This window comes from Dreissena polymorpha, chromosome 15, assembly GCF_020536995.1.
Source record: "Dreissena polymorpha isolate Duluth1 chromosome 15, UMN_Dpol_1.0, whole genome shotgun sequence".
NCBI lineage: Eukaryota > Metazoa > Mollusca > Bivalvia > Myida > Dreissenidae > Dreissena > Dreissena polymorpha.
In genome coordinates this window covers 46,779,662-46,803,796 of record NC_068369.1, presented here as the reverse complement: position 1 = coordinate 46,803,796, position 24,135 = coordinate 46,779,662, and the positions used below count along the sequence as shown (strand labels likewise).

The 24,135-nt window shown below is 35.5% G+C and overlaps 2 protein-coding genes and 2 long non-coding RNA genes across 14 annotated transcripts in view; 2 read left to right on the top strand and 2 right to left on the bottom strand.

Annotated features, from left to right (window-relative positions):
• The window catches only part of LOC127861034 (WD repeat-containing protein 37-like), a 341,361-nt gene that overhangs the window by 33,419 nt on the left and 283,807 nt on the right, over window positions 1-24,135 (bottom strand). The window lies entirely within an intron of this gene.
• Window positions 302-18,164, bottom strand: LOC127861044 (uncharacterized). Its single transcript, XR_008040054.1, has 3 exons — window positions 18,101-18,164; window positions 2,270-2,354; window positions 302-334 (listed from the first exon to the last, which is right to left on the bottom strand). It is a non-coding gene; the product is annotated as an uncharacterized LOC127861044 (long non-coding RNA).
• LOC127861031 (zinc finger protein 862-like) lies at window positions 4,036-7,358 on the top strand. 4 transcript variants are annotated; one of them, XR_008040031.1, is made up of 4 exons: window positions 4,037-4,982; window positions 5,244-5,648; window positions 5,993-6,111; window positions 7,228-7,351. XR_008040031.1 is itself a non-coding variant. In XM_052399391.1 (4 exons), the coding sequence occupies exons 1-4, from the start codon at window positions 4,178-4,180 to the stop codon at window positions 7,235-7,237; spliced, it is 1,395 nt and encodes a 464-aa protein (XP_052255351.1). In that variant the 5' UTR covers window positions 4,040-4,177; the 3' UTR covers window positions 7,238-7,358. The 4 variants fall into 4 exon arrangements, 3 of the variants coding, with proteins under 3 accessions (XP_052255352.1, XP_052255350.1, XP_052255351.1); XM_052399391.1 differs by having other exon boundaries at window positions 4,040-4,982; window positions 5,244-5,704; window positions 7,228-7,358; XM_052399392.1 differs by lacking the exon at window positions 7,228-7,351 and having other exon boundaries at window positions 4,036-4,982; window positions 5,993-6,155.
• On the top strand, window positions 10,120-16,114 carry LOC127861036 (uncharacterized). Its single transcript, XR_008040046.1, has 5 exons — window positions 10,120-10,254; window positions 11,339-11,447; window positions 11,955-12,349; window positions 14,968-15,028; window positions 15,616-16,114. It is a non-coding gene; the product is annotated as an uncharacterized LOC127861036 (long non-coding RNA).

Below are 24,135 nucleotides of genomic sequence, written 5' to 3'. Positions count from 1 at the left end.
GCAACGTGTTGATGTTTTGATGATAATGTTGTTATCCAAACCAAACAATAATGACATATTTTTATATGGAAGGAATTCATACGGATTTGGAGCCCAAAACATTATGTCGTCTGAAACTGTATAGCATTAAATACTTTCCTATATTTTTCCCATGCCCCCAAAACTAGTATGGACATTACATTGCTCTACCCAGAATTGAAGTCGAACGGGTGTGTCACTTCCTGGGAAGGGGGCGTGGTCAGATATGCGTGGTCACGTGGTCCACCGTACGTTTGAAGTACGATACATGTCGACCTTTAAACAGAGTATGGTTTGAAGTACGATGCAAGTCGACCTGTTAACAGAGTATGGTTAAAATTCGATACGAGTGGACCTGCAAACATAGTAGGATTAAAGTACGATACGAGTCGATCTGCAAACATAGTAGCGTTAAAGTACGATACGATACGACCTGTAAATAGAGTAGGGTTAAAGAAAAAATCGAGTCGACCTGTAAACAGATTATGGTTTGATGTGAGATATGAGTCGACCTGCAAACATAGTAGGATTTTCGCAAAGAAAAGACTAAAGATTAAAGGATTCAACGAAATAAACCACATCTTTAACACCGAAAGAGAATTCCAGTTTTCCAGAACGCGGCTTATTGAAAAGTGTTTACTGTGGACCTTCCCCACCCACCGGGCTGCCCCCAATCTCTTGAATGAGGGGTCAGCGAAGTCATGGCAACGGTCGGTCCTGTCGAAGAAACACTTGACGCTGGATTGCCCGCTAACGTTAGACTATTTAGTAAATATGAGTTGCATTCTGGGAAAACGGGGCTTAATGCATGTGCGTAAAGTACCGTCCCTGATTAACCTGTGCAGTCCGCACAGGCTAATCAGGGACGATACTTTCCGCTGTCTAAATAACATCGATGACGTTTGTGGGAAAACCCGCTTAAACTGACGACATCATTGTACACTGGAAGTATTTTAGTGTTTCGGGAACAAAAACAGTATTTGTGTCATTGTTGTGATTTTCGGGATAACATGGTGGACGAAGAAATGGAGTTAGTAATTATTTTTCATGATCGTAGTGCTATGAAAGGTTCTGTATGATATATGTGCATTATATTGCTTTAATAACATGAACCGTCTTAAGTGAAAGTAAAACACAATGTTGCAGTTTTCTCAATAGTGTTCAGTAAACTTTGCGCTATCCATATTGAAATATATGACTGTCATGTTATGCGTTATAAAACAGTATTATTTATGTAAATTAATGTTTTCTGTAAATTAAGCCTAAAACCTCAAGCATTTAATTTGCAAGCATGTAGTTTGCGTATAGGTTATATCAATTTTATTATAAAAAATATTTTTTGAAATATTTAAAATGTTATTTTATATCACGTTGACGTCATGAAACAACACAATATTTATTGTAGCTATAATTTTACAGGATATATGTTATAATTGTATTTAGTTTAAATATAAGCATACAATTTGATCCGATGAACAGTTTGCAAACAATTGAATAGATGTAAGAGATCGGCAGTGCAAAATACTCATACACGTACATGTGAAGTGCTTAGATCGGCTATACTTGCGCAAATAAGTATGAGGTTACTTGACATGCGCGATGTGACTTAATAATGTTAAAAACGGCGAAAAGTACAAACATAAAAATACAAAAGGGCCTCGTTCTGATAAAAGTGTCGCCGTGATCAGCCTGTGAAGTCATAAGATGATTATATGGGACGACACTGTCCGACTACACTGGATTTTCATAAAGAAGACTTCCTTTTACCAAAAAACAATCAATAAAGTGGAAAGTGCCGTCCCTGATTTGCCTGTGCGGACTGCACACGCGAATCCTGGACGACACTTTTCGCACATGGATTAAACCCCATTTTCCCAGACCGAGACTCGTTGAAATGTCGGCCTACATCTTTTTTTAAGCCTAATAATATATTTAGAATTCTCATCAGAATAAACGGTCTACATACAACGTAAGATGCTGTAATTTAAAGATGTAATAATACCAGCCCTGGATTAGTCTTTAATTTCCACATGACAATGCGATGTCTTGTGTAAGAGAGACTTCAACTATTTTCATGAGCACTTGTGCATATTAAAAGATAAAATTATTTCCCTTTCCATCTATGTCATTTCCAATTCACAAGAACGTTTTGTAAAGTTGTATGCTATTGCATATTCTTTTAAAATTGTTCAAACAGAAAATAATTATTTTGTTTTTCACAACCCGTTATATCTAAAGCTATAGCCTGTACCTCTTTTGTCTGGAGTTCCTGCCCCTTTCACTACGTAACGGGGTCAGGCAAATACCAAGAATGGCGCCAGCCAGTGGACGGTTTACTTTGAATCAAATGATCATGTCTATATATTGAAAAAAATGAAGACAGTCTTATATAACAAATACGTAAGTGTCTTCCATTTGTTGTGATCTGCCCGATTTCATGCAGAAAATTCTACAAGAATACCTAGCCATATTCCGGATGAAACAAACAATTCGGATAATCCAATGTTTATAATGTCTGGAGGAATTATTTGCTTAAACTAAAATTATTATTTAAATATTAAAGGAATAATTAATGCAAGCGTTTCCTGCAAATGACTTTTTACATGTATTTTAGAGCACTTTAACAGAGTTTATAATATTATATTGTGTTTCTGACCACTGACTGACACCAGTCATGGGTGCACAAAAAGGTTTATGGACGTTTCGTGCCACTGCCAGTTCGTGCCACTGATATTTGTGTGGAAAAGGGGTAGACGTTTCGTCCCACTGATAATATATAGGCAGATAGGTGTGAATAATGCCGTATAGGTGTGAATGATATTGGGGTGTATATTAATGTAGAAAATTACAACAATGTTAACAATTATAATTATAAATAACAAAAATAAAATGATTTATTGTTAGTATACAAATATGTGTACATAGTTCGTTATGTTCAATAAATATAAAACATAAAGTGTTGTTATTTTTTATGCATCATGTGTACCGGGTATGTGTATGTAAAAATAAAATAAAAAATATTTGTGCATAGTTCATTATGTTTAAAAAATATAAAACATGAAGTGCTGTTATTTTTTATGCTTCATGTGTATGCACTATATACATAAATAATAATATAACACAAATGAACAATAATACATTTTATTCAATAAAGACCTAATAAAATGAAGTTGGTCTTTTACTTGTAGGAAAAGCTTATGCTTTACTATCGACTCACAAACTATCAATTAGCGGTAAGGGCCTTTAAGTTATTAGCAAACAATGAATTACCGACTCGGACCAATTAGTAAACAACTCACCGCTTTAATGATGATTCAAACTGTGTAATGAATATAATGTTAATTTAATATATTTATGTAATCAATCTAGATATTGTTAAAATGTATGTATGCATTCCCTTTTGATATTGTTAATGTATAATATAAAAGAGTATAGTAAATCTTGTTTCGTTTCTTGTAATAATATACCGGTAATGTAAATTTATTGAAAATGTTTGAATATATTTATGTTATCTGCAGGCTTCGCGAAATTGCCGGTCCGTCGGTCCTGACCGGCAATTTTTCATTTGGTCCGGCAGGTTTAACCAGAATGTCGGTCCTTGTGACCGGCAAAATAAATGTGAAATGAATGCAAACATATCATATTTTTTCAAAGTTGAAAATTCGAAGGGCAAACCTTTTACTACAGTCTACATCATGAAAATGAAATCGCTCATTGTTTTGATGTTTGCAATAAGTTTGTTACGTACAATTAGCAAATCCAACTGGTTACACAACACCTACTTCAAACTAAGTCGCAAAATCGGCAACTGCGTTCTAACAAAAAATCTTGATAGCTTTGATATATTTTTCGAGTAGATAAGGACATTGAAGTATGAATTTCTGTATGAAGCATTTCTTTAAAAAGGTTGTTTATTAAATATAAACAATGTTCTAGTATTATCTTTATAACATGCACTCGTCATAGGTCTCCAAAAATGTTATCATTTTACATTGTACAAGTTAGTGTCAGTAAACCGCAATTTTATTTTCGATACTTCTACAATCTTTAGTCTACGTTGTTAAAATGCGTAAATGGATATCATTGGTCAGTTAAATATAGTTTGACCAATTAGATGCCCTGTAACTGTTACATATTTCGCTGGATGTAAACATCCAAAATGTCGTTTTTACGCTTTTATGATGGCGCAAAGCCAGGTAAGAAAGGTAAGCTAACCGACGATAAGAAAAAAGAAAAAGCGAAAGAGTACGAGTCTCGAAGGGTGGAAAGATCTTTCCAATCAAAATGGAAAAATGAAAGAGACTGGCTTGAATACGACGAAGAAACGAAAACAATGTTTTGCACTTGCTGTAGGGCAAATTCACAATTCAGGTCAGTGTCTGTGAAAGGGAATACTTTCGTAGAAGGCAGCTGTAATTTTCGGCATTCGGCAATCGTTGATCATGAAAAGTCAACACCCCATGAGAAAGCTCTACGCATGTCAAAAACAACGCCATTGACGCCTTCAGAATTGAAAACTACCGAAGCTGGAAATGCCTTGAAAATGTTGCAGGCGGCAGAGCGTAACAAACTGTGTTACCTGTTTAGAAACGTTCATGCCATAGCAAAGAACAACAGACCAATTTCCGATTATAAGTGGTTATGTGAATTAGATATTGCTAAACAAATTGAAATTGGATCAACATATATAAACGATCATGCAGCAGTGAATTTTATCCATCACATTGCTAAGGTTGAACTCTCTCACACAGAAAAACAATGTAAAGCTGTTCCTTTTCTGTCTTTTCTGATGGACGGAACTACAGACATCTCGGGATCTGAGCAAGAAACATTGTATTTACGGTATTCCAAAACTGGCAATGTAACCGAGAGGTTTCTGAATACAAGTTCCCCGAAATCAACAACATCTGCAGACCTGTATGACCACGTAATTGATGTGCTCAAACAAACAAATATTGACAAAGGTAATTTAAAATTAACACCAGCACTAAAAGATAAAACTAAATTTGTGTTTCTTTTAATATTTATTTAAAAATAAATTTGTGAATAATTAAAACCATCAGCATCTGAACAAATAAATAATTGAAAGAAACTGTAAATATAAGCTTTGAATCACTGAATCAATGTTTGCTTAAGTAAATGTCATGATTTCTGCTCCTGCCATGGCAATGGTTTTATCAGAAAGAAACTAATATTCAATAATCAACCAACTGTATACATTTCAGACAAACTTGTGGGCATGGGTACTGATGGTGCTTCCAACATGACGGGTTCTCGTACAGGATTATCAACTTTGATGAAACAAAGAATAAATTCTGAACTAGTCAATGTTCATTGCTTATCGCATAGACTGGAATTAGCCTTCAGAGATGCCATTAAGAAAAACAAGCAGTATGAAAAGCTTATGACATTTCTCATTGGCGTACATTATTTCTACAAGAAAAGTCACAAACAAAAAACTGGCCTTCTCACAGCTATCTCCACTATCGGCAAGGGAGTGCTTCCACCTAAAGTTACAGGAACCAGGTGGCTACCTCACCTCTTCAGATCAGTTACAGCGCTTCTCAAGACTTTTCAGGCATTAGAAATCCACCTTGCGACTGCCAGTCATGGAAATCCTAAAGCAGAAGGTCTATACAAGCTGATGACAGATATAAATCTGTTAGCGTTCTGTATCTTTCTACTGGTATGAAATTCAATGTGATCATATTTCATTTTTGTAATTTTAAAGATTCAATAACATGATTAAAGAATCATGAATGTAATACATATTTCATCATTATTTTATACCTGCAAGGTTGTTCATCACCAATAAATTGTTTATTTAACATACAAACACTCATGTTGTAACAAACCTATTTAAATTAATATACTAGTATGGTATAAAGATTAACATATAACATGAAAGCAAAAAGAATTTAAGTGCATACATTCATTTCAAATGTGTATAATTATGTATATATATAATCTTCAGGATGCACTGGACCCAGCGATGAGGCTTTCCCTCAAGCTCCAAAGATCTGATGTGACGCTCTGTGATAGCCTGTGCTGGATTGAAAGCACAATGGAAATTCTACAAGAAAAGAAAGGAAGGTACTGTAGTCACCGTTCAATATTAAAATTTGCCATGAAATAAAAAGAAACATAAACTTATCAATAATATTAACCAATCGCAGTGTTAGTAATAGTATGATCTGTATCATTATGACTACTAGAAGTAGGTTGCATATTAAAATAATAAATTGACTGCTGGCTTGAAAGGCTACCTGAAGCTGCCATCGAGCTTCTACAAAAACGAACACATGAAGGGATAGCGCTTAGAGGTAATGCGTCAAGCATGAGCTATGCAGATGGCATCATTGATAGTCTGGTCGAGGCCATAAAGACAAGATTCGCAACAGAGTCGAAAGACATTCAGAATGCTACTAAGATTCTGCACTTGAGAAGTTGGCCATTAGGCAAATTGACAGGTTTAATATTCAGTTGATCCCCAGTTATTGCCCAAGTTCAATTGATATAGAAGTTTAGTTTCTTCAGTTGATGTTTTCAATGCAATGTTTGCATGCTAGCATAGTCTTTACAGGGTTTCATTGTTTGTTTTATTTTGGTTTGTTTGTTGTTGTTACAGCTAGTATAATTATAAGCCAACGTTTCAGCCTGTGTGAAAGCAGTTAAGAGTTAAGTGCAAAACTCTTGTCTGGCTATAGTATAAAGCTTTCTGTTAAAAATCAGTTCTCAAACGTGCTGTATTTCTAGTGATCGAACTCTGATAAATATTTGTTGTTCATTAATATAACAGGAGATTTCATTAACCTATCTGCAACAAGTAAAGTTGTTTGCTAAGTAAATTTAGAATGTAAACATTCATACTTGGCCAATATATTAATAATTTATATAAAACGTAATATTATATACTAAAACGTATGGTGTTGCATTTTGCCTCACTTGACTTGACTTCACTCATAATAATGGAACATTGAATGATGTATAAAAATTTAAGAGTACATAATTTTTTTCATAAATCACCAAAGAGCAAGCTGCAATGGTTGTGTTGCTTATTTCAATAAACAGAAACAACATATAATAATTATAATACTAATAATTACATCATTAGTTACAATTTGTCTCTTATAGATAAAAAGTTTATGGTTGCGTATATTTCATCACATAAAATGGTTAAAGTTTTAGCATGTGTTACCTTTATTTCAGAATATGGTGATGAGGACGTTCAACTGGTGTGTTCCCATTTTGAGAAAACGCTGAAGCGTGCGGTGGCAGAGTTCACACCAGTGGCAGCAATAAACGAGTGGAAACTTTTGAAGAAACTGGTGCCAAAAAAGTAAGTTTTGTGTTGTTTGTTTTAGTTAGGAAACCGTTTCAATTGAACTCTTTAAATTATTTGAAGAAAAACAACACAGAAATAATATACTTCCGGGTACATTCGGTTGAATACCTATGTAATGATAATGTTTTCAGGCATGGCAACGACTTATCAGACCTGGGATGGGACCAGGTACTGACAGGAGCAGTGGCAGATGATCTGCCAAATATCACCCTAGTGATTGACCTGCTGTTGACGCTCCCATCCACTAGTGTGCGTTGCGAGACCGCATTCTCACAGCTGAAACTCCTCAAAACTTGCAGGAGGCAAAAGATGGGGGAAACTGTTCTACTGGACCTGATGACCGTCAAGCTGTTGTCACCCAGCATAGATGCCTTCAATCCAGAATCTGCTATAGATTCATGGCTGGTAAGCTTAACTTGAAGTCAAGCTCATTTACAATATTAAAACATGCAACCAGCCACTATGTGCAGTACCTCCACCATGTTTTGGCAAAGTATTGTTTATACTATTTGTTATAATATTGATTGGGCATTGGAAATTTAACTTTTCAGGCTGAGCCTTCTGGTGGAAGACGGACATCTTACACACGCAGTCGCAAGCGTAAGCATGACCCAGAAACCACAGACATTTCTGCCCCATCAACTTCTTCAAGTGCAGTGATATGCCTGGAATCAGACTCCACTCACTCCGACTCAGAGGAAGATGCTGAAGTGCCTGTGCCCAGTGTGGTACAAATCACTAACTTCGAAAAGGAGATTGACAAACTGTGTGACAATGATGAAGAAGATATGGAAATCGAAGAAGATTGCGAAGACTTTCAAGACGAGATGACAAACACTGAAAAACTGCTGTCTTATTAGAATAAAGGCTTGTTGAGCTAAAATAAAGGGTTTTTCTTAATGTACATAGTTGTGTTGTTGTTTTTTTTCGGTCCGGCTAAATTTTCTCCGGACCGGCACATTTTCTGAAATGCCTGTCCGGATGACCGGCAGTTTTTTTCCGATTTCGCGAAGCCTGATATTATCAATCTAGATATTGTTAATGTATTATAAGAAGCATGTAAATTGACTCTTAAACATTTTTGTTCATGTAATTAAAAATAATTCTTGAAATCGCAGAATACTTTTAAAATGAATAAATAATCTTGAAATAAAACAATGTTGATTTAACATTGAACAGATGTTACAATCAAGGTGCGAAAGTTACCCGTTATGATTCACACCTATACGGTATTATTCACACCTATCCGCTTATATATCAGTGGGACGAAACGTCCAATGCCCTCCTACACAAATATCAGTGGCACGAACTGGTAGTGGCACGAAACGTCCAGCACCCCACAAAAATAATGTTGTTTTTACATAAAATATTTAATCCACATGTAACGGAAAAATGGCCAGAAACATAAAAATATGCCATCTTTGTGATACGCCTGTGTGGGAGTTATATGATGTATGGTTTACCTTTATTTTTTCAGCTCCTAGAACATATTTATTGCTTGAAAGAAAGCACGAACGAATTGCATCTTTCTTTTCCGGTGACCATTCATACGCACCTGTGAAAGCTTACACACCAGAAAAGAAACGAAAGCGTGATTTTTCCTCACCCACAGGAAAAAACCCTACACAACCTTTAAAGGCTAAATTGGTGAAGGCGAGTTTAATTTAATTAATACAAAATTGCATTCATATTATCATTGAGACACCCTTGATGCTTGCTTTGAAATTTATAGATGACACAGTGTCTTATCCTTTTCATGGTTTTAAAAGCTGTTCTGAGCTTATATTTAAATGTAATTGTAACCTTGTACCTATGTCCACCCAAATTTATTCCAGTTAAAAGAGCAAGATGTGAATTAATAATATTTACACTAAAATTTAAATTCTCAATCTACTATACAATAATTGTCAAACATGTGCCAATTTGTCTGTATGCTTAAGTAGGAAGACAAAACACGCAGGAACCTGGGCTGGACATCCGAGGAGAAGGCGTTCCTCATCAAACATGTTGAAGAAACACCAAGAGACCCCGGAACATCTCTAGTGGAGTATTGTAATGAGTTTGCTGAAAAGATCAATGCTGCTTTCCCAGACAGTTCTAGGAATGGTGTGTAATAGTGTAAATCAAATAGGTTAATTATTCCAGTCAAACTGTCTCAGTGGTCAAGTGATTACAGTTGTTGACTGCTAATCATTGTTTTTTCATTGATGGATGGGTTACGGGTTCCAGCCCTGCTGCGACCGTACTCTTTACGTGAGACAGTAGGGCAGTTGCCGGTGGAAGTTGGTATCTTGTATTGGTTTCCACCAAGGAACAATGTTTAGGTGTACTTCCCACTTGTATAATTGAAAAAATGTTCAAAACAAAAACAAACATACAAGTCGCCCAGTCACATGTTAACAACTGTGTTTGCTCACCATATGAATTCCTACAAACCACAAATTGCATTTAAGACATTTTCAGAGAGAAGACTTAATGTATAGCAAAACCAGTATAATAACATTCATTAATAGATGAAACTACAGGATATATATATATATTATACTTGTACGTACTGTCAAGTTAGGATAATAATTATATGGTGACGCTCAAGAAAAGTCCACTACCCATGGGTAAATCCGTTATCCTTTTTAATGGCTCATTGGTTGAAAATCTTTTATTTCATGCTTGCTTTAATACATTTTCATGCAGTAACTGTAATACTTTTCACTATTACATTATCCAAAACTTGCAGTAAACATTGTATTTATGTTTATTGGGAATTCCTGCAAGAGTGTGGCACAGCGCCTCCTTATAGGTCCAAATATATGTACTACAAGTCCTCTGGAAAATGCCACTAACCTGAACAATCTTACAGCAGATGTTGCAACACAAACAGATTTCATAGCTGGGTATGTTATACAGATTTATACGAATTCTATTTTAAAAAATGTACCATGTTATTTGTAACATACTTGGTGGATTAGCATATCCCTGTGGGATGCTTAACATAAACATTCAAAGTTTCAAAATTGATGATAAATTCATGCAGTTAATATTACAGCATAACATATACTGTTGAGCAAGTAACCAGTTTGTACTGGCATTTTATCATAATGGAAAGACAAGATGGTTGTTGTTTATTATATTTGACATGTTTCAACATGAATAACTGGTTTGCTCAAATGTCGGCGTATCCTGTTGACCTTAGTTATTGTGTTTGCATGCCATGTAACATATTTGGTATTGAAAATCCAATTTTGTTACTAATAAGGTTTATCACAGAATCATGCACTGAAAATAAATGGTTTGTTTTCCTTCTTGTCAAAGTCATAAAAACCTACTATTTATTTTTCATTCACAGGCCTGAACAAACAGAGGATTACTGGATTTTTCTTGAACCAAAAAAATTATTACATGTTGGGTTAAACATTTTCAGCAAATATATGAGACAATTTAAGCGAAAACATGTCGTATGGCCTTTGTGACCAGTGTAGGCCCAACCCAGTCCCCATACAATAGACCATTCGGCAGACGATAGATAACCACTCCTGTCATTCTTGTCGGAGCCAATTTTAACAAAAGGCTCTATTGAAATTACTTTTACACGCTTATATTTGTCAGAGATAACTGTCCTCTTTGATTGGACAATTGCAAATACTGATTGACACTGGAGATCTATATATTGGGCATACACTGGTCTCTTGATAAACTTAGTCTGTAAGTGAAAGCCAAACTGTGTAGGCCCTAATCGCAGAGATATTTAAAAATGTCAAAGTTTTTGCACGACGGAGACGACGACAACAGGGTTATGACAATACGTCAGTGTTCTTCGGACAGCCTTGCTTAAATGGATTATATGAAGTGAATTTAAATATATTGAAAAATAATTGTTTATGTAAAGTTCTCAATGACTATAATTAATGACGCTTAGCATTTATATTGAAAATGAATTAATATGATTGAAAATGAATTACTATGATTTATTTTCTATAGGAGGGTGCTAGTAGGTCAGCAGAGTTGATTCACCAGACAGCTTTGAAAAGATTGAGACAGTATGCCCCGCTTTCAAAAACTGAGAAAGCGTGCCTTATCGACCTGATATGTAAGTACAAATAACACGCTTTCAAAGATCTATACAGTTTCAAAGCCTTGGGCAGACTGCAATGCCAGTGAACTTGACAAGCATCAGTATTTTGCTTTTGGATTTAAAAAGGCCATACAACCCACAAACTGATATGAATCTAACAGTTAGTGTCAATAGCTTGGCTTGCAGGAGAAATTACAGGATTTTTTTTTAAAGGTAACCTTAAAATGTCATTGTTATTCTAAAGCTTAGACAATAAGCAATTTACTTTGTTTGTTTGGAGTTTTAAGCCGCCTTCAACAATCTTTCAGTTATATCATGGCATCTGGTTACCTAACATGTTTCCTGGATTTCTAAACAGTACACGCCAACTCCTTGCTAGTAGCTGGCAACTACCCCACTTGATACAGAGGTGGGTAACATAAATCACCACATAGAGTAGAACCTGTCTGGGCTCTGGCAAAATATACAAAAAAAAAGAAAGTAGAATTGCAAGTAATTAGTTTTTTCCTATACTTTTTTCAGATAATGCTACACCACAGCAGATGGCCAGAACAATGATGGGTATAACTTCACTTGGAGGAGAACTGAGAAATATAGTGTTATTTGATCTTGAGATGGAGGCACAAGAGTGTGCAAACAAGGGAAGTGCACTGTACTTGAAACACTTTGACAACTTAATCAAATTTAGATGGGAAAACATCATAAACGAAATGGTCAAAAAACAAAGTTTCCTTGCTCAGGTGCTCCTTGCCATCACTTTACCTAGAAAAAAGATAGGTGACAGTAAAAGGACCCAAGACCTCGTCCCAGTGATGGGGACAGCGTCTGCGATCCTGATGAAACAGAGGTACTCTGCTCTGTCTGTGGTACAGAAGATGATCTCAGTAGCATTAGCAAATGAACAAACACACCAGAAGGTAAAGTTCATGTTTAGTTACACAGTTTCATGTTTGTTTCTGCCCTGTTAATTTCCTTTTGTTTATATTTGTATGAGTACTGTTAGCTTCGATGTCTTGTCTGATTATCTATTATTAAAACTTAAAGGTTTAGGAAAGTAAACAGTATATATGACATGCTTGAGGAAAGTTAATTGTCCTAATCAGGATTATTTTTTTAACAAAATTGAAGCTTAATTGTAAGGATTTAGGCCAATAATGTAGTAAGCTAGAAAATTCAAAAGTGAAATTAATAGGATTTGTTAAGTTTACAATGCACTAAATCAATTCACACGTATATTTGTGATTACCTCATGATTTTTTACAAGTATACATCAATATGAATATAAATTATAGACTATTGTATAATCTAATATGGGCATTATTCATTAAAGATATTTTTCAACTTGTGACATTTAAAGAAGGCGCCGTTTTGAATATCAAAGATTTTAATTATGCCCCCCTTCGAAGAAGAGGGAGTATATTGTTTTGCACATGCCGGTCGGTCAATCCGTCCACCAGATGGTTTCCGAATGATAACTCAAGAATGCTTAGGCCTAGGATCATGAAACTTCATAGGTACATTTATCATGACTGGCAGATGACCCCTATTGATTTTCAGGTCACTAGGTCAAAGGTCACAGTGACTCGAAATAAGAAAATGGTATCCGGATGATAACTCAAGAATGCTTAGGCCTAGGATCATGAAACTTCATAGGTACATTGATCATGACTGGCAGATGACCCCTATTGATTTTCAGGTCACTAGGTCAAAGGTCACAGTGACTCGAAATAAGAAAATGGTTTCCGGATGATAACTCAAGAATGCTTAGGCCTAGGATCTTGAAACTTCATAGGTACATTGATCATGACTGGCAGATGACCCCTATTGATTTTCAGGTCACTAGGTCAAAGATCAAGGTCACAGTGACAAAAAACGTATTCACACAATGGCTGCCACTGCAACAGACAGCCCATATGAGGGCATGCATGTTTTACAAACAGCCCTTGTTTCTGTACATTTTACCAGTAAACAATAAAGGAACTTGTCTTTTACATTGGTATCAGGCAATTTCATGCTGTTCTAATTTTTGTTAGCTCTACTGGTCGTAGGCCAGAAGAGCTTATGGGATGGCATGTTTTCTGTCTGTCTGTCTGTGTTGCGTTAGACTTTTTCTTGTTTATCCAATAAAGTCCACATTTTTCATCCGATTCTTTTCAAACTTGTTCAGTGTGTTGAAATTAATGAGGACTCAAACCCTATTGAAAATGGGTTACATCAGAGTAAAAAGTCAAGAATTATCTCCCCTTGAATTTGAGAAAATTGTGAAATAAGGCTTGTTTACACAATAAAGTCCACAGTTTTCATCCAATAATTTCCCGACTTGCACAGTGTCTTTATCTGAATGATGAGTCAAACCCTATCGAAAATGAGCAATATCGGAGTTATAAGTCCAGAATTATCTCCCCTTGAATTTGAGAAAAAAATTGAAAATCTTTAACATTTTGCCATAACTTTTGCAATATTGAAGATAGCAACTTCATATTTGGCATGCATGTGTATCTCATGGAGCTGCACATTTTGAGTGGTGAAAGGTCAAGGTCATCCTTCTAGGTCAAAGGTCAAAAAATAAAATAAAATCAAAGCTTAAGGGGACATAGTGTTTCCGACAAACACATTTCTTGTTTGTTTACATATAGAGTTCTATCCTTTTGAAACTTCAACGGATGTTTTATATCATCAAGGGCCAGAACCCCATTGAGAGTGAACAAAATTTGTCCAACTTATTGTTGAAAAGGAGCCATTTGAAGTTTAAATTTTACGTTTCTTGTTTATGCGATGAATTTCCCATTTTGGGTCTGTTTGTTTAAAACTTACTCAGATTGTTCATACTATCAAGGGCTTGAGCCCTTTTGATTCCAGCTAGTAGAGCGATTCAGGCCCTTATGGGCCTCTTGTTTTGTATTGGGATTCCGATGAATGTGCAAATTGTTAAATTACCCATATGTATCTACTAGGAATGGCCAGTTTGGAATTTTAGTATTCAAAAAAGTTTTTTACAAAATTAAAGGCGCACATAATTTAATAAAACCACAGTAGCTCTGTTTTGGCATGTTAGCATTTTGTGCAGTTTATGTATATAGTTAATTGAAAGCTCGTTTCTGTTAAAGTTTTTAGTTTTGATATTTATGCCCCCCTTCGAAGAATAGGGGGTATATTGCTTTGCTCATGTCGGTCGGTCGGTCGGTCCGTCCACCAGGTGGTTTCCGGATGATAACTCAAGAACGCTTGGGGCTAATATCATGAAATTTCATAGGTACATTGATCATGACTCGCAGATGACCCCTATTGACTACTACTACTACTAGTACACCACCAGCACCACCATCAGCACCACCACCACCATCAGCACCACCACCAGCACCACCACCTCCACCACCACCACCACCACCACCACCACCACCACCACCACAGTGACAAAAAACGTATTCACACAATGGCTGCTACTACAACTTATAGCCCATATAGGGCGGCATGCATGTTTTACAAACAGTCCTTGTTATTGTTTGTGTTAATGTTTCCAAATGTTGTGTTACAGATTTCACTGTTCACTGTCTGTGAAAGATGAATAGATTCTTCGTCATCTGGAATTCAATATGGTAATGTCAATATGAAAAAGCTAGAAGCAGTCAGTTGTATCACTTTTGTTGTGCAAAAACTGGCCTTGTTGCAATTTTTTTTTACACTTATATTGGTGAAATAACTTAAAAAATAATAGCTTCTGTCATCAAGTAATAGCGTAAAGACATGAATATTAATACTGAAATCAATTACTGTATAGCGGGTATTTTTAAATGGGGGCGTGGGGGGGGGGGGGGGTAAATTTTGCCTATTTTGGCTGTTCAGAACGGTAGCATAAAAATAAAACACCTCCATACAATCCATACAACACAATATATATTATAGAAAGTGATTGTGCTTATCAACACAGAAAATCATGAAATATTTTCGCCAAAATTAGACACCACCAATATGTCCTAAAAGAAAAATCGCCAAATTTTGGCACCACAGAAATAACCCGCTTTACAGTACTGTCAAACATTGATTTTTCAAATAAAGCATAAACATTTGGTCTTACCAAATATAGTTTTGTAAGTCTGAAAGAAAGTTTGTTGAATGAAATATTTCATGTACTAAGTTGTAAACATTTGTAAATTTTTTACATGAAATCTGTTGGATTCTTCAGGTCTATGATCAACTCCAACCATTGGGGATCACACTATGCCACCAGAGTATGCTGGACACGATGACCTCAATATCTGGGACATTCAATTCTAAATTGATAGACAGTTTGAAATCAGGAAAATGCTTTCGCATAGTGGGGGACAACATAAACTTCAAGATGGGTGTTTCACAAGAGCGTAAAAGTGTGGGGAAAGTAGGTCATATTCAACACTGGTTTGGATCTGCAGCTATTGTCCAAAACGTCAACTTCCAGGCTATGGATAATAATATTCCACATTGTGATCTCCGCCTTTTGCTTACAGAAACCTTTATCATATGTGAGGAAGAATTGCAGGAAATTTCAAATAATTTCTCCGTTCTTTCTTCAAGAGTTCTCGTGGAATAATTCCCATGGCTGAAGCCCTCCCCTGCTTGTGTGAATTTCAGTATTGTGTGTTTGATTGTAATTTTGCAAAGCTTGCGAATATTTTGTGTCTTGAAAAATAAAAATAAAACAACCATTTGTTAGGCCTAAAAATAAATGGTATGGTTTAGGTAACTTGACCTACTTAATACTTAATGGAAACAAATTGTAATTTGTAAGGACTTAAAGGAGGATGTCTATTATAAATATATTTCAATATAAAAATAAAATAAGTAGACCTGATAGCCAACATATACCCTACTTATTTGATATTGGCATGCTACCTGAACCAAACCATTTGAAATAACTGGTCTCAAAGGCTTTAGCTCAATGTAGCTTAATGCGACTAATTATACCACAACAAACATTAATTAATGATTTCACAATACTTGATAATATATTTTTTCTATAACATGTCCAGGGTTTCTAGTCCCCCTCCATGTTCTTTATTATTTTGGATAGCAACATTATCAGGTCCATATAAATATTTATAAAACATGGAGTATTATCTGCCTTTAGGCAGGGGTATCATTGGATTCCATCCAACTCATTGTGGCTAGATTTTGGACATACTCAAAGTGAATAAGCATTATATCAAGCGCAGATCTGAGGGGACTGAAGTTGCATATGCCCCCATAATTCCTCAACAATCAAAGTTGACTCGGCAAAAACCAGTGTGGATAAATCTTGCTCACCTTGTTTAATAATACATTAACCAGAGCAATGTTAAAGAGATATTATGGGCATCTAACAGTTTATAGGTGTCTATTGCAACCGTTTATTTTTAGTGTTTTCAATTCATATACACTTATATTTGTTAATGCAGCATCAACATACTAAAACAATTCCGGAAAGAGAAAAATAATGAAATGTAGTTTTCATGCAGATTTGTGCATACAACACAAAGACACAATTTTGTTCAATAGTGAAAAATGCCTATAATATCACTAATGATTCCAAATTGTAAGAGAAGAAAGATATAGTGAATCGAAAACCATCAAGCACGTGTTTTTAAGTACATAAGCATCGTATCCTTTTGATAAAAACAAGTTAATTAAATTGAAAAGTTTAATAAGAACATTTGGTTTAATATATTTGAGTTGCGGACACGCTTCAAAAAATCTCCATAAAATGATAGATGGGAAATTACATTATTTAAATGCCATTTTAAAGAAACATTATATTTTGAAATTAAATCACCATACTTAGAGTAAAATTTAGCGAATTTTCTTCTTAGGTTATGATACAAAAAGCCTTGTTTTAGCAATTTTTTTTGTTAATATTAGAATTTATATTACTATCATTAAAATCTTTGATACATGAACATGCTTTGGCCAGGGTTGGCATAAGACCCGGGTTTTTATTGTATTGACCGGCCCGGGCGGGTAATACTGGGAAAACCCGGGTTTTACTGGGTTATACTGGGTAATAAAGATATTGCAATATTGTATAACTAATATGATAATAATGAGTTTGTACATATTAAAAGAACATATTTATTAACAATTCTTAACTATAAGTTACATTTTCAACTTCTAATTCATGTGAAAACATATTAATAATTCCTTCTCATTTTCATGAAAATGGAAATTCTTTTTCTTTGTCTGTTTGGATGGGCATTACTTGGGTATCGAAGATATTACACAATTATACAACAGCAAAACTTGCATAATGATAAAAATGATTTAGTACATAACAGAAAATAACTAATTAACTTTTATATGGCGTCTTATGTATCGATAATATAGGTATCCAGTAAAGTGATGGCAATTTCTTGTCAGTAATATTGACTATAACATTTAATTTTTTGCATTGGGCAATATGGTCACATTTTCCTTCCTGCACCTTTTAGTGCAATAATCCTGTAAGGATGTTACGATTTACAAGTCATCATTTAGAAAATATCCGAAATCGCAACGTAAACGTGAACGTCCGAATTTATGGTCATTACTCAAAGCGTGATTTCTCTATCAAATTTGATGAAACATTCACAATAAATACAGATAACGTATATATTGGTTTATTCCTGATTTATTTAAACAATTACCCGAACATGATCGTTTATTTTGTAAAATTTGCTCACATTTGATAATCCACAGGCCGCCGCCATGTTTGAAGTTTACCTGACCTTTTTTCCGCAGTAAAAGAAGCAGGGTACCAGAATAGTACCTCTTACTTTCGGGAGTGACGTGCTTGATACACCCGACACATTGAGTGGTCTCTAAAAAGAACATAAACATCTAGATTTTAGCCTAGTTCTAGTCTCGAATAAAGTATTATTTGCCAGTGAGGTCAATCTGACCGTCCATCAGTCTTAGCTCTAAATCTGCAACATGATAACTTATTATTGACACTCACTATGGCCATATGTTCACTTAAATTTTAAATTTGTGTCAGTGTTTATTGTATAGTATAGTATACTATACATAGCCCGAATGACGAGTTTTACATACCTACCGCCGGCTGAGGTGTGTTTATCGACTTACAAACGTGTTATACAGACCTTCCACATGCCGATGGGTTGCCGTCGGATTACAGGTGTTAGATACATACCCTACACATAGACCAGTTCACGCGTGACGTCACGCGCACCTGCGTGTTTACATCCGGGCTATATTGGTAGTCAAAAGAAAGATACAATCAATGGGGAGAAATAGAGCGTGATCGGTTAAATTTAAACGATTATATTTAGATTTTATTTTTCAACATGCCAACAAGTTGTTCTACGTTACTGAAACAAATAAGATTGAACACAATGAATAAATAGATCAAATTTAAATAAAAAAACATTTACAAATTAACCATAATGTCTGGGCAGGGACCTTTACCCTGGTCCGGGAAAACTAACATGTTGACACATTAAATAAACATTTAATTAAATTAAATGCAATAGTTTTCATTTGATTGTTTGCATCAATCTTAAAATCGTTTAAGCCTTTGTATACCGGTGTTTTATTGCCCCTTTGTTCTGCCTAATCCGATTATCTCGTTTTGATCAGATATTGTCCAGACCTAACTAACAACATGGTGTCATAAATCACACTAGGTGGCAGATGACAGTCTGGTCATTAAACGCAATTGATGATGCCACCATGTCTTCATTCTGGTAGTATTAAGTAACTAGGCATTTGGTTGAATAAATTTACCACCGACATACTTAACAGTTGCTTAAATTAGATATGTTACATAATTATTGTACCAATTTGAAGTCTATAGATTATCAGAAATTGAACACGGTAAAGAAAAAGGCCCGTTTTATTTATAAAAAAAATAAAGTATTTATGAATTATAAAATGTAAATAAAAAATATTTAACGTATTTAGCGGGCATCGGTTAATTATAAATACGTCATTCAGTATGAAGATGTAATGTTACGGCAATGCACGAAATACATCATAAAAACAAGAAATTACGTTTGACATCAATGGGGGTAAATAATAATGAAACAATGTGTATATATTATATTATATATAGGTATATATATTATGTTGTGTGTGTGTGTGTGTGTGTGTGTTTGTGCGTGTGTGTTAAATGTTAGATAGTTGTCACTCATACTTGATCACTAGTAACGAGTTTACAAAATACATGAATACACAGTTCAATTTGCATCATGTGAGGTTATGTTTTTCAGTTAAATGTTAATATTCCTCAAGTCATTCTCTGAACAACACCCATCCAAATTAAAATAACATGTAAATACCGTCATGAACTTCGCTTTTAATAGGGCTTTGTAGTACGTTTATTTTCAATGAAACACTTACACATTCTAGTTTACGCATGCAATTGATAATTATAATTTTATAATTAGATGTATCATTATTTTTATTGAAGCTTTTCTGCAAATAATTATACGGCTAATGCATAGAGCTCTTTGTTGCGTCGAATTGTCTGTCGTTCAGTCTTCAGACAATCTTAATTACTTTTATGCTAATGACGCGTTCTTTTAAAATGCAAATAAATGTGTTAATGCATTCTTTTGGCACTGAACATAATATTTTTTAAATATTATTTAGGTGTTGTTTTTTAAGTTTCTTTTCGATGTATTGACTAAACAAGTCTCGTTATCCATATGCTTTGCGTTAGCTGTAAGCAATGCTTTTTGACTACCAGTGCATTGCGCATGCGCGAAAATCGGGAATCAAAACAATAACAATGAACTGGCCTATACCGATGGATGGTGGCTGTATTACGCATTATTATATATTATTATTAGGTGTGAAATTCACATATAACAAAGGACGCGAGGTAGCGATCGTATAAATGCGTGATGTATACAGGTCGAGGGTGGTGGTCTATTTACAGCCTTACCACTCGTCAGTGCCATCAAAATAGTCCGGGGTTCCGTCTCACCGCCGCGCACCGGGGACGCACTGCCTGTAGTGTATCTTATTTCTTTCTCCTCGCAATCTAAAGAGCATCAATGTTTAATATATTATTCCCGCTCTGACAGGACTCAATGTATGTGCCTAAAATGTCGTCCCAGATCAGACTATGCAGACCCTCATTAGGCACGACATCTTTATGAAATTATTTCATTACCGAAAATCTAGTTCCATGATTAGCCTGTGAAGCATGCACATGCATTAAACCCCGTTTTACTCAAACGTGACGTGTAAACACACATTTGTTTACGTATTGCCTGAGCGGAGTTTGCAACTTAATAATTGATCCGTTTAAAAATGTATACACAAAAAAACACTCGGACCTCGGTCAACGGTCAAACAGTCCATCTCGTCGAACCCATTCGGGAATTAAATCATGACGTCACAGTCTGAATCATCGGGACGAACGTTCCGTTGGTGCACAGAAACCCGGGGCATCCTGGGTAGATTAAAGCATCAACGGGTGTTTTTTAGACGACATACAGTCTGGTCAGATAGCATTGTTAATGGAGCATTACTTGCAACTAAGCAAGGAATAAAGGCTTGGGAATTTATAGTTATTACGAGTACAACATTATTGTCAACGTGTTGAAAACAGTGTAGTCGATACACAATTAAATTTATTTTAAACATATCACGCTACACACTTATTTAAATCACCGATCTTTGTAACTACTCTCATCTCATATTCGTGGCTTAATACATGTAAGGGACGACACTTTCCGCTTTAATTTATTTTTTTATTTCTTCTTTAATGACAAACACTTTTCAAATCTCTTCTTAGCAAGAATCCAATTTAGGCGGAAGTGTGGTCCCTGATCAGCCTGTGATATACCCGACAATCCCGACCGCTCTCAATGTGGTAGGCCACGAAATGTATAAACTGTACACTATACATAAATATATACGGGTAAGCTTTCAAAAACATAGAGGCTACAGAGATCCCCAGGGCGACTAACAGCCTTGGAGCACTCTTGACCGCTCTTAATGATTTAGGAATTTACTAAATTTAGAAGAAAATAATTGCCCCTGTTGAATGACGAATTCCTCTGATAACGCATTCATCAATTGAGTCGTGTTCTAAGAAAACTGGGCATAATGCATGGGCGTAAAGAGTCATCCCAGATTAGCCTGTGCAGTCCGCACAGGCTAATCAGGGACGACACTTTCTGCTTTAATGGTATTTTTAGTTTCAAGAAAGTCCCTCCTTACCGAAAATCATGTTTAGGCGGAAAGTGTCGTCCCTGATTAGCCTGTGCGGACTTTACAGGCTAATCTTGGACGACACTTTACGCACATGCATTATGCCCAGTTTTCTCAGAACAAGGCTCGATTGATCGTGAAAGCCACTAGATGTACAACGTTGTCAAGCCTGTTTCAAAAACTGCGTGTAATTAAAGGTATAGGTTTCACATTTACCTTAAAGTTTTGAACCTGGTTGGCAAGCGACATGCACTGAAGGGTATATGCAAATGAATAGCCTTCCAATTCGATTGGGAAAATAACATTTAAAACCCGCTAGTTTTCAAAGCAGTTTTGTCTTCTGATGGTTTCACAGGGGTGATTCCGGGACGTGTTGCTATCGCAACCGCCGTTGTCGTAGCAACCGACGTCTACTGTGATGGTTGACATGCTAGAAATGTTTTGTAAATTGATTGAAATTTACATCGATACGATAAATATTAAAACAAGGGTCAAAGTTGTGGTTTTCTTGTTAATTTATTATAAAGGTATTTGAACAAACTATGGAGAGTAGGTCGTTTGCATCAAATTGACGCATGTCGCAGTGTTGTATTCGAAAATGGGTTTAATACATGCGCGAAGAGTTGCATCACCGATTAATCTGTGGGCTTATATGGGACGGCACTTTCCTCCTTAATTCGTTATCGCTAAGAAGAGACTTCCTCTGAAATACATAAATACAATCAAAATACAATACAATCGGAATGCATAGGTTATTATGTGATTACACTTTATGCACCTGCATTAAACCTCTTTTTCCCAGAGCGAGAATCAAATGTATTGAAAAGTTACTGATTGTATATGGCTTTTTATGAAGACTTACAAAATCGTTGTTCTATATAAAGCGTAATTCTAAACGTTTAGGGCGTAAACGCGAAAACTGTCGTTACAGACAATCTTTGTAAAAATAAAAATTAATATAACACAACTATTTGTATGTACATGTTGATTTATGTTGCATGTTAGAAAATCACACAAATTATGTAGATCAACACATTAATTAAAAAAAGCAAATGAGCCTCGATCTGGGTTAACTGGGTTAAATGCCAGGCTTATCAGGGACTACGATTTCCGCTTTCATGGAATTTTTGGTTGAAAGGTAGTCTTTTCTAAACGCAAATCTGCTTTACGCGGAATGTGCTGTCCGTGTTTGGCCTATGCGGACTGCAACGCTAATCTGGGACGACACTTAACGCACATGCATTAAACAAAGTTTTATCAGAATGAGGCTTCTATAAATAAACAAAATAATTGTCGTACTAGAACTTTTCCCTTAAAGTCATGATCACGTTCACCAATACTACACGCGTACTGTATTATGCTATATATGAAAAACTTCAACAACAAGTAGTACCATACGATGGTTATTTACAATAGGAAGACCCTATAACAAGTAACATAGCCATAGGTGTAAAAACGTTAAAATACAAACGTTCGGCAACTTCAAAGCATCTAAATATCGTTCCACGATGTTATCTACTTTCTTTTTGTAGATGATATCGAGTCAGGATCGGATTCATTCGGGTTGCGTTCATTTGCATAATTTATACAAACTATCCCAGAAATCTGCTTCCGTCATGCTTCCGACGCTGACCAAATCCAATCTCGCGTTCGCCCGTAAATGATCGGATATTTCGCGGGAAATACAAATTGAATTATTTGTGACACACAGAAATAAAAACAAGCATTTTGTATCTCGTTCAATCAATGTTACCACATAACATCTAACGTTGAAATTCTGCATTTTGCTAAACGGAACAATGATTTTTGTATGGGTTAGCTTTATTTTACGAAATATTCGATATTTTTAGCGTGATCGTTACTTAAAATTCGCCAGCCGCGAATTCTCAAAATTACCAAATTATTATAGATACGGTAACAACTTGATCCTCTTCCTAACGCATCGTCATTGTTTATTATATTCATAGTGGCTTTTCATAGCTTTCATAAAATGCTGCTTTAATACAATAATCATAATCTCAAAAAGTAATTGTTTATACAAAGTACCGCATTAATGGCAACAATATGTAAAATAGATGTGTTTTACCGTGTCACAAAAACTTTAACACATTTTATCTGTTAGGGACACCATGCATGATATAACCGGATACCGCCATTTAAGCACCGCCTTTCCGTGTTCACACTATAAGACCTTAAGAAGTTAAGTTTAAACTACATTGAACTGAGCACTGGGAAAACATTCTTAATGCATCTGCGTTAAGTTTCTTCCAAGATTAGCTTGTGTATTGCACACTGGCTACGCAGGGACGACACTTAACGCCTTAACCGGATTTTCGCTAAAAATACACTTACTTCAAATGAAAAATTCCGTAAAAGCGGACAGTGTCAACCCCGATTAGTCTTTGCGGACTTCATGCATTAAGCCCCGTTTTCCCATAGCGCGGCTTATTTATGTTAGCGATATTTTATCGAAAGTTCCCTGGTTTGAAGGCATATTGAGACACTCATACTACGTCGATTCCTGTATAGAACT